Source organism: Pseudorca crassidens, chromosome 11 (assembly GCF_039906515.1).
Source record: "Pseudorca crassidens isolate mPseCra1 chromosome 11, mPseCra1.hap1, whole genome shotgun sequence".
Classification (NCBI taxonomy): Eukaryota; Metazoa; Chordata; class Mammalia; order Artiodactyla; family Delphinidae; genus Pseudorca; species Pseudorca crassidens.
The window spans coordinates 54,566,961-54,579,041 of NC_090306.1; the positions used below are offsets into that span (position 1 = coordinate 54,566,961).

Sequence of the window (12,081 nt, forward strand, 5' to 3'; positions counted from 1 at the left end):
ACTGTTTATGAATACTGATGCTAATGATTGTTCAGAAGCGCTTAAAGAAGTAATAATGACTGTTTTACTTTACTATTGAGTGATGTATTCATCTCACATTATAGCCATGATGATCCCTCAGCATCTCATTTACATGTTAATAAATGTATTTGTATATGGATCTTAACAAAATTAGTTAAGTTTTTTCAAGAATTTATAAGCGTTACCTTGATTAAGAATTGTCATTCATTCTATTCACTTCTCTTTTCTTGCATTAATCTCACATATCTCTGCTTATTTCTCCACAATCAAATGGTTCTCACATGAATGCAACTTATTTTTCACATTAATTTCCTTCTTCTCTGAAAAATCTCTTAAGGCAGAAATCCTGGCTGCCTCTACTGAAGAAGCAGCAAGCGGTCCAAATCAGTTGTACTGGTTTCTTCTGCTCTTTTAAAGAATATATTAATTTGCTCAGAGCGCATTTATGTAGACATTAAACAAACCAAAAAAATTATGCCAGAAATAATATTTATAAACTTATGTAAGATTCTGCTGTGTTATGATTTACATTTTCATCTGGAAGGCATGAACCTTGTTTTCCTCTCCTACTTTATGGTTTTGTTTTGGAAAGTGCTGACACCTGAAAGGCTGCCTTGCCTCTATCATTATTAGTATTCTCTAGCTTCCCATCCATCTCTTTCTTTAAGTCATCTTTATTTTTGTCACCTTCCTCGAGAAGCAGATTAAGTTTTGACTTTTAATTTTGGTACACACATCTATTCCTATATGTGTATATATGTTTTCAATATGCAAAAATTTTCTGTTACTGTGCTATGTGTAGTTTTATCTTTTTTTTTTTTAAAGAAAGCTATTGTTCATTCTCCAGTAATTTCATGGTCCAGTTGACTGTGCCTTTGGATAATCTGGGTAAGAGGGATTAGATGCTTTTTTTATGGTCTAGAGATATTCTGTAACATAACTTTTTTTGTGTTTGCTCAATTTTTTCAGATGGAAAAATTAATATTTTTGTTGTGAACATCAAGATGCTGTTTTATGGCACTGTGAGAACCCAAATGAAAATTAATTATGGCATAAGTAAAGTAATCGTACAGCCACTATTCTACTTCAGTCAGTCAGATTCAAAGTATTTTGATTGTTTTATGGATCCTGTGAACATCAATCACAAAGTTTCGTCTAGTAGATAATTGTAGGTGCAACTGAGGAAATATTTTTGCAAAGCCCATTGATAGGCTATGCAGTAACAAACTACTTATTTTAATCTGCTTTTATTCCCCCCAAGGTATAAAATAATTACTGGAAAGCCTTCTGGTGCAATATCTGGAGTACAGAAAGCAGAAAATGGACCAATTGACTGGAGTGGAGACATGCCCGTTTCTTGTAGTCTTTCTCGGTAAGTATAGTGTACCCAGTTCTCTTCTGCACTTTGGTGTTTGGAATCTTTGTTGACTAAAGTCACAAATACTTAAGCGTAGTTTTGTTTTGTTTTGTTTAATGTTTCAGTAGATATTATTAAACCATATGCCTTGATTCGTGATTTTCATCTTTGGCAATATAAAGATCGATTTGGGTCTATGTAAATAATTTTGCCAGATCTCTTTTAGGACATAGAGTGTACATACATCTTTGAGATTGCTAATCACTGGTCTTGGAATTGTGTGCTATGTGGGGATCCAGCTAAGGACCTTGGTATCTCTTGTGCTGACCTTCATAATGACATAGCACAAATAGTGGCACAGATAGGAATAACTAGAGTTCTAAAAAACAAACACTCAAGAAGTTTGATATTTTCCTCATTTTCAAAAAGTAATCATATTGTTCAAAAGGTGAGAAATAACAGTTTTCGGGACTTCCCTAGCGGCACAGTGGTTAAGAATCCACCTACCAATGCAGGGGACACGGGTTTGAGCCCTGGTCTGGGAAGATCCCACATGCTGCGGAGCAACTAAGCCCATGCACCACAACTACTGAAGCCCGCGCACCTAGAGCCAGCCCATGCTCCACAACAAGAGAAGCCACCGCAATGAGAAGCCCATGCACTGCAACGAAGAGTAGCCCCCACGAGCCGCAGTTAGAGAAAGCCCGCACACAGCAACAAAGACCCAACGCAGCCATAAATTAATTGATTAATTAATTAAATTTTTAAAAAAGAAAGAAAAACAGTTTTCTACTACTTTTTCCAGCATTTCAAATGTTCATATAGGTCTTACTTATTATGGCAGCCAGAACTCAAATTATATATGAATCCTGTTATCACAAAGAGAGATTTAAGGTAAAAGAAATTAAAAGTAGAGGGTAAATTTTTTTTCTGTTGCTATATCTTTTTTTTTTTTGAAGTATATTTGATTTACAAAGTTGTGTTAATTTGAGAGTAAATTATTAGATTTCACTCTAGAAATAAAACCAAGACACTCATCAATATTTAGAATTTGTAATTACTGAATTAACTTCTATTTTTCCTGAGTGTAGGAATTGTATAATCCACAAGTGAACACACACAGGTTATGATTTACTGGCTTAATGCCTTTTATAATCTGTGGGTGCTCTTTGTATTACTTTCAACATATAAGTAAATAAATATATTTATTCAGAATATTTATTTAAACTATATATATATCACAAGCTAATAAAATATGTCCTATTATTTTATATATTGCTGTGAAAACTCATTTAAACTGGTAGTTCCAGTGCTGAAATCATTTTTGAAAACCACTACCCTGACAGTTTCATTTTTCTGTGTTACTTAAAGAAAAGTCTCCAGGGCTTCCCTGGTGGCGCTGTGGTTAAGAATCTGCCTGCCAATGTAGGGGACACTTCGATCCCTGGTCCTGGAAGATCCCACATGCCACGGAACAACTAAGCCCGTACACTTCCAACTACTGAACCTGTGCTCTAGAGCCCACGAGTCACAACTACTGAAGCCCAAACGCCTAGACCCCGTGCTCCACAACAAGCAAAACCACTGCAATGAGAAGCCCACACAGCTGCAACAAATAGTAGCCCCGGCTTGCCATGACTAGCGAAAGCCTGTGCGCAGCAAAGAAGACCCAGTGCAGCCAAAAATAAATAAAATAAATTAAAAAAAAAAAAGTCTCCAAAATAAAATTGTGTCATGCAACTAGAATTATCAAGAGAAGGTCACTTTATTGGAGAGCAGAAATTTAATATTATAATAGTGATCTGTGTTAAATTTTGATTTGGAAAATACTCATTTTGGAGATCTCAGGCAAAACTGATAACATTTAAAGGGGTCAGGAAATGAGCACCTGCTGTTTAATAACTATATTGCTGACACGCAGACTCAATAATTTGACAATCTGAACTATATATTGCATATTTCAGGAGGGTAACAGGCCTTATTTATCTAATTATTCTTTAGTACACCAAGTTATAAATTTTTTGATAAAAATTGCTCAGGTATCAGAAAGTATATTATATGATTTTTTTTTAATAGTAAGGACTTTAAGTACTACCAATCAGCAATAAAATCAACTACCAAAAATGTAACAACCACAGAAAAAAGATAACCATCCTCTTTCTTGTATGTATTAATTAGTCAAGACTGGATAGCCAATGAGAAAAACCTAACCCAGTTCGTTAAAGTGAAACAAGATTTAAGTGAAAAATAGATAGACATTATAATTCAAAGTTCACATGTGTATGTAACTCAGAGCCCAGTGGAATCCTCAGATTCAGACTGTCATCAAGACTTGGTCTCTTCAAATCATTCAGTTCTGCTTTTCTCTGATTTCTGTTTACTTTCAGCCAGGCTCTTTCCTGGCAGCCACAAGATGGCTGCTGGCATTCCCAGATTCACATTCTCACAGCTTTGGAAGCTCAGTGGAAAGACAGACTTTCTTTCTCGATAGTTTAGCAAAGAGTTCTGGGTTGATTCTTATTTAACAACTTACATGCTACCACCTGGCCACTTCTGACCAATCATAATCACCAAACCTGACTGTCATGCCCATCTATGCACAGGGAGTAGAGTTAGAGAGTAGAGAAGTGTGGATTCTCTTACAAAATGAGGGAGCATAGATACTTATTAGGCAAAAATTTTAATGTCCACTGCATACCTTAAAAACTGTTAACAGGCACGGAATTATTCCAGTGTCTGTCGTGTAGTCAAGAATATATTTTTAAGACTACTTGAAATTCCATAATTGAGTCTATTTAAGCAGATTTTAAAATTCAGTGAAAGCATGAGAAAGAATAAAGGTCCTTCCATTCTTTTTTTTTTAATGTTTAAGTTTATTAGTCAAAGATTATTCCTAGTTGAATTGGCATTCATTGATTGCTAAATGATTATAGTAATTTTCCTTTCTAAAGAAGTGTACTACAAAAGGCATATGAATTCAACATAAAAAATTAACGTATTGGAGTGACGTATTAAAAGGACATTAATGACCCTGAAATTAAACCATTATCTTATCCTCATGACCACAGGGTTCCAATCAACTTATCTCACCTGGATAGCATGTATATACAATGTTAGAATATGTTTGGAAAAGTGAGGAAACTTGAGAAGGAGAGAATCAAAGAAAATAATCTGTAAAAGCTAACATAAAAATACCGTAACCCCTGGTTCATTGACAGGCAATATTAAATCAAGGTTACCTGGCTTTCTGAAAAGTTGGCAGATTTTTTACAATTTTAAATTAATCTAATCTAATAATAGTTCCTTTGATTTGTTGGTAAATATTATGATTTTGTACCTAGACAGAATATAACACATTCACTCTTCATGTAACTTTTTTCAATACTATTTTAGGGGTCTTCAAGTTCTACTTACCCCTGTTCTTGCAAACATCCTTGAGGCAGATCAGGAAAAGTGTTGGGGTTTTGACCAGTTTTTTGCAGAAACAAGTGATATACTTCACCGGATGATAATTCATGTTTTTTCGCTACAACAAATGACAGCTCATAAAATTTATATTCATAGCTATAATACGTAAGTACCTCTTTATATTTTTTTCCTGTACTGTAATGTCTTGTTATATAATAATTACGTATCTTCATAAATCAGGAGAGGAAGTAGAAAGGATGTCCCAGCTTCACCAGAGGTGCCCACTTTCTGCTTAGAAAACGTTTGAGTGCTGAGTAAATTCCTTTTCACTTATCTTTGGAGTAAAAGGATTAGTTTTCTAATTTTCTAAAATTTACAGGTAAATTAGCTTGTTCTTACATTGCAAGTTTTACAGGACTATTTTCCTTTCTGTGCTTTCTCTTAAATTACATAATCACATAACTACAAATAGCATTTACTAGTAAATGGGCCATGTTTTATTAAGAATATTGTCTTGTCACTTAAAAAATATTAAAGTGTAAGTCTTAAAGATAGTTAGTGTAGTTATTATTTGCATATGTGGCATAAAGCCCTTATTGAGTACTAGGGAAATAACCATTTGTTTTATCTTAAAAAAACACATTACACCCATGTGATAAAAATCTACCCATGTGATAAAACTACATAACTAAATCATACACATCCTTACATGTGGAACTAGGGAAATCTGAATAAAATAGATGGATTATACCAGTGTCAAGATCCTGATTGTAATATTGTACTATACTTATGCAAGATGTTACCATTGGGGGAAACTGAGTAAAAGGTATATAGTGTCTCTCCATATAATTTCTTTCAACTGCACATGAATCTACAAAGATCTCAAAAAAAATGTTTTTTAAAATGAAAGGGAAAAAAACATTACACCCTTTCTATATGCCTTAATTGCTGTTTGACAAGACTCAGCAGTTTTGATGCCTCATAAAACTCAAAAAGAGACTTACACTGATAATTTATTAAGGAATAAAATCAATTAGATGGAATAATATTTTAGACATTTTTGTCTAATCTATATCTAACAATATTATAAACATTAAATATAATGTAAATATAATGAATAAAATAATATTCATATAACGTTGGTTAAAATATATTATTCATTTTTATTTTGGTGCTTAATAGCCTGAATAGATATGTACCATAGGTGTTGGCCACTATTTCATCTTAAGAGTGCATGAACATAAAAAGCCCACCCAAGCCTGAGCCAAAAATCACAGCAGAGGCTTTTTGAAAGTGGCTTTTTTTTTGTTTGGAATCACAACATTGCTGCTGGAACGTTTATTTGATTTCATGAATCTGTTTAGGGAGAATCTACCTTTTTCCCCAAAACATCATTTTGAAAATGCCTGATTTTATTAATTCATTTAACAAACATTACATAGTCATGTTGTAAGTATTGTTCTCAGTTCTTTATATATTTAAATCATTTAGTCCTCACAGCAATTCTGTGAGGTGGAGACTGTTATTCCCATTTTATAGATGAAGAACCTCAGCACAGAGGAGTTAAGTAACTGAAGGTAATACAACAATTAAGTGGTAAGTGGAAGAACTGGAATTTGAATCCAGCTGTTCTGATTCCAGAGTCTGTGCCCTTAAACTCTCTGCCATATTGGCTCCCTGTTATTAAATATTAAAACTCCTGTGTATTGCACATATCCAATATAGGTATCAAACATAAAAATATTTTAGAATTGATTGCTGTATAGGCAGATTATGTGGAATTTTCAATTTAATAGACTTTATGGTATCCACATCAACAGGGCAGCATTTCTGTGGACTGGTCATGATCTAAAGTATCACTGAGAAATAGATGTTGTGGCCCTCGTTAAAAAAATTTTTTTTACCTCTTTTTTTATCCCAATTATGTTGTCCTTTTGGATTTTTCTCACACAGTGCTACTGTATTTCATGAACTGGTGTATAAACAAACCAAAATTATTTCTTCAAATCAAGAACTTATATATGAAGGACGACGTTTAGTTCTAGAACCTGGAAGACTGGCACAACATTTCCCTAAAACTGCTGATGAAAATCCCATCTTTGTAGTAAGCCGGGAACCTCTGAGTACAATAGGATTGATATATGAAAAAAGTAAGTTGGGATTTTTCTTATTGTTCTTACTAGCCATTTAAAAAAAAAAACCCTGAGAATTCCCTGGCGGTACAGTGGGTAGGATTCCACACTCTCACTGCTGAGGGCCCAGGTTCAATCCCTGGTCAGGGAACTAAGATCCCACAAGCCATGCGGCACGGCCAAAAGAAAAAAGAAAAAAAAAACTATAAAAATGATTGTCATCTTCATAAAGTCGACTGATGATGACATTAATGTAGAACTTTTATAAATATTAAAATTTTGTAAGTTAATTAGAGTAGTAGTAAAATTTAAAACCCTGTGTGCAACAAAATTTGACGTTAAATATTTTGTTTATAAAATGGTAAAAATAGTTTGTCATATATGTTTTATTGTAGCTCTTTGCTTTTACTATTTTACTAACACTCAAAATAACCTTTTGTATCATAAATCTCAGCAAATATTTATTGTTTCCAGGGTGAATAGGACACTTTTCCAGGCTTTGAAGTTTAAGAAAAATTAGATCTGCATTTTGGAATCTTTTAAATTATTAATTCTAGTGGTGAAAAAAAATTACCTGGATTTTTATATTTCTGTTTAGATCTTGGGATTTGATTTAGATTTAAAGGAAAGCATTGAGCTTGTTATGTTGGAATATATTTAAGAAAAAGAAATGAAACTCCTTAGAAATAGTGCAGGAAATTTGTTAAGGAATGAGCATTTTGTTCAAGTGGTTTTCTTTAACCAGGAAAAGAACATTAAAGAGTTTTACCACTAACATTTAATTTAGAGGTAATTTAGAGGTTAATGTTTAATTTGGAGGTTGATGTATGAAGGATGAAATAATTCATAATTTTTTATTTCTGATTTTAATTATTTCAGTTTCCCTCCCTAAAGTACATCCACGTTATGATTTAGATGGGGATGCCAGCATGGCTAAGGTTCGTATTTAATTAAATGACTGTATAAACATCTGAATTAAAATTATCTTATTAATAGTGGAAGCAATAAAAAGTGTATCTTTATATACACCTATGTAATTTAGGAAATTACTCATTTAGATTGTTACCCATGACAAATTTTTGTGTTCTTTCTTCTTCGTATCCTTTCTTGAACTCATAGGAAAATTTTCTCCATTGAGACAGTGCATTTTTACCATCATTATGTTTATTTAAAATTTTTATTGCAGTTATATCTGTCCTTAGCTTTTAGAAATTAGTAGCTTACTGTGTTTTTAATGATAAAAACACAAAAGCTTGAAAATTTTTATGTGAAAGTTTTTCTTACCCTGTACCACAGTTCGCACCAAATATTGACACTTTGTATTTCTTCATTAGGCAGTAACAGGAGTTGTGTGTTATGCCTGTAGAATTGCCAGTACCTTGCTGCTTTATCAGGAATTAATGCGAAAGGGGATACGATGGTTGATGTAAGTAATGGATTGAAATTTGAAAATTGATCTTCGCATAGGCCTCATTAAATACCTGGTAATCATCCCATCATTGATGCTTTACCTCTTCAGACTAGGTAGGGTCACGTGTATGATTTTTATTATAATACATTTGTTTCACAGTTTACAAAACATTTAGCAGCTGTTTTTTTTTTTTTTTTTTTTCCATTTGATTCCTACAAAAATCTTATGAGACAGATAGGAACAAATAGTATCTGAATTTTAAAATTAAGAAAAAAAATGAGAAAAATATAGGATTTCCCGGGTTGTCCAGTGGTTAGCACTCGGCGTTCACTGCCGTGGCCCTAAGAAACGTTTTGTGGATAAATATATGATATGTCATCTTTCCATCTGATAGAAATGGAGAATGAATAGTCTCTTAAGAATCGTGCCTCTAGTTCTATACAACGTCATTTGAAGTGTTTCAGTTTTATACACACATAATAATGGACTCAACAGTGCCCTTAGGCTTTAATGCTTGTGACAGTTTACGTTTACCCACCTCACACCTGTCCTTCCGTTCTCGAAAAAACAGATATGAAGCATTTCATCATTCTTGTTCTTCTGCTGCTGTTTCTAAGAAGAAAAAAGTATAAGGCTCTTTTTTTTCCTGTCACCTTTATGTTAAACCCATAAATTTATGCTTATAATTTTTTTTTATGTGTTCACATATCCAGTTTGTAAGCCTATGCTTTTCTCTTTCCATTAAGAAGCCTTTTTGTTTTTACTAAATGGTTTTTGGAAAAACCTAAGTGTTGACTCCATTTATTTTCATAGCATTGTTGCTAACAGCTCTTGTTTTCTCTTGCTGCTGCTATCTACTCCAGTCGCTGCTCCATGAAGCTTTTGTTTCTTTTACTTATTAGCTTTTAGTTCAATAAGTCATGAGAAAATAGTTTTTCACGTAGACCACTGTTGGCAAACTTTTTTAGTTAGTAAATATTTTAGACTTTGTGGACTGCAAATTCTGTTTTCATTTTGTTTTTACAACCTTTAAAAATGTAAATACGTTTCTTAGCAGAAACAGGCATCAGTCCTTAGTTTGTTGGCCCTTGATATAGATCAGAAGGTCTTCATTTATATTATATACTGTGTCATCCTGCTTAATAAATCAGACAATAGTCTACTCTGAGCATTAAAAATTAATTCTAGTGGTATAAAATGTAATGCTGTTCAGCTTATTTGTGTGATTGTAGATTAGTTTTGTTCCTTAATATAATTTTAATGCCTTAGATTTCTAAACTGTTAACCTGGTAAGTGGTAATGGTTTTGTACCCTGGATAGGTATAAAGCGTTACAGAGATGCTTTCAGTAGTAAAAAGTGAATTGGCTTTCATAATGTTTCAAGACTGTTAAGAAGTTTGTCTGAACAGAAAGTAGTACAGCAGTGTAATTAGTGAAAGGCAAGAGAAAACAAATAATTCTTTAGATAAACTAATGGGAATATTATTATTTTTTAGAGAATTAGTTAAAGATGATTATAATGAAACTGTTCACAAAAAGACGGAAGTTGTGATCACATTAGATTTCTGCATCAGAAACATTGAAAAGACTGTGAAAGTGTAAGTAGACTACTTCCTTACTAATAGTGGTTAAAATGTCAGTGATTTTCCATTTCTGTTTAGTTTGTTTAGTTATCCTTGGCATGATATAGCATGCTCTGCAAGTTTTTCTATTAAGGGACAACCTTAGATTAAGTCATTTCCTCCTAAGGGCAAAAATACTCAGTCATTTCAGTAAGAAATGAGTACCATCTTTTTGGTGACATTTTCTCCTTCCCTTTGAAAAGGAAAAGGAATCTGAAATAGAAACATCTCATTTTTTTTACCTTGCAAAGCAGACAACTCTGCATAGGAAAATATAAAACCTGTGATCAAAGGAAGTAGGAAGAGGTATTCTAGAACCCTATTTGGGTAGTATTTTTAGAATTTGGAGATTACTTTTAGTTTACTCTTCCTTATTAATCTTACCCCTGAGAATGCCTTTTTGAAACAATGATATTTTAAACTGCCTTGTTCCTAGGCTATACTATTTGTACTGCACAGGAAATATAATAAGTGAAACTAGTATATACTCTTGACCTCCATTATTTCCGAAATCTAGTATTTCGACTATTATCCTGACATAAGACTGAAATAAAGTTGTCTTTTATAGTTTATCTCTTAATCTGCAAATTTATAAGCAGAAGTATATAAAATTCCTTCTTTACGGAGACATCAAGTTTTCTTGGGATCTGTTGCTTATACGCTTTGCATTCAATATTCTATTGTTAAATAGTTATGATAATAAAAACTCATAATTTATAAAACATCTTTTAAAATCTATGCTCATGTAAAATTTTATGCTCATTTAATTTTTCTGTACTTGTTTTTCATACAGATATGAAAAGTTGATGAAGATCAACCTAGAAGCAGCAGAGTTAGGTGAAATTTCAGACATACACACCAAACTGTTGAGAGTAAGTATTTACAAAATTTTGACAATCGTGAGCTCATAATCTGTTCCTTTGCTGGCAAGATTAGATCCGAACTTTCCTAGAAACATGATGTACCTAAAGATCTCCAGAGAAAGAACAGCCTTTTCCCAACTTAAGGAACACTACTTTTTAAATAGACATGATATTGCAGCCAATTGATTTATTAATAGTTTTACTTATTACCCCCTTAATGTTGGTCCTTCAGGTTGCTTGCTACTTCTCACACTTTTATGTAATGCTGTAAAAAATAACTTTGTCCATAAAATATTTTCCATATTTTAGAAATATAAGGTAACACATTCTTAACATTAATGTTAAAGAAGACATAAAGCATGAAAAGCAAGATATGTATTTGACTATATAAGAATTTAAGGGGCTTCCTTGGTGACACAGTGGTTAAGAATCCACCTGCCAATGCAGGGGACACGGGTTTGAGGCCTGGTCCAAGAAGATCCCACATGCTGTGGAACAGCTAAGCCCGTGCACACAGCTACTGAGCCTGTGCTCTAGAGCCTGCCAGCCACAACTGCTGAGCCTGCATGCCACAGCTACTGAAGCCCGTTCACCTAGAGCCTGTGCTCCACCACAATAAGAAGTCCACATACTGCAACGAAGATTAGCCCCCGCTCGCCGCAACTAGAGAAAGCCCGCGTGCAGCAACGAAGATCCAATGCAGCCAAAAATAAATAAATAAAATAAATTTTAAAAAAAATTAAAAAAAGAAAGAATTTAAGATCTCTATATGTTTTTTGGTTTGGTTTTTTCTTTTTTTTTTTTTCCTTTTTGGCCACACCACGCGGCTTGTAGGATCTGAGTTCCCCAGCCAGGGATTGAACCTGGGTCCTCGGCAGTGAAAGTGCGGAGTCCTAACCACTGGACCGCCAGGGAATTCCCAAGATGTCTTATGTTAAAAAAAATAATATTAAAAAACAAATAGATTGAGAAAATGAGATAAAGGGTTTTTTTATATATATGAAAATAGCTCATACAAATGCATAAGGAAAACATTAAATCTGCAGTAAATAGAGAACATTTAGAAATGATTTAAAAATGAATAGATCTAAGTGAAACTCTTGGAAAAAAAAGTTCAACCACAAGAGTAATAGAAAATTGCGTATTATAACAGTAAGATACCATTTTGTCTTTCAAATTAGCAAGGCTTTAAGAATTATATATAATGCCAATGCTAACACGAGCAGAATGCAAAGGGCACGCTTGTTTGTTGCTAGTAGCAGTATAA

General features: G+C 33.3%; 1 protein-coding gene across 1 annotated transcript in view; it reads left to right on the forward strand.

Moving 5' to 3' along the window:
• The window catches only part of TBK1 (TANK binding kinase 1), a 38,981-nt gene that overhangs the window by 19,143 nt on the left and 7,757 nt on the right, over positions 1 to 12,081 (forward strand). The window contains exons 7-13 of the mRNA XM_067697224.1: positions 1,283 to 1,393; positions 4,772 to 4,951; positions 6,740 to 6,936; positions 7,798 to 7,856; positions 8,253 to 8,344; positions 9,826 to 9,927; positions 10,745 to 10,823. Of these exons, the coding sequence (XP_067553325.1) occupies positions 1,283 to 1,393; positions 4,772 to 4,951; positions 6,740 to 6,936; positions 7,798 to 7,856; positions 8,253 to 8,344; positions 9,826 to 9,927; positions 10,745 to 10,823 (820 nt within the window). The remainder of the gene's footprint in view (positions 1 to 1,282; positions 1,394 to 4,771; positions 4,952 to 6,739; positions 6,937 to 7,797; positions 7,857 to 8,252; positions 8,345 to 9,825; positions 9,928 to 10,744; positions 10,824 to 12,081) is intronic.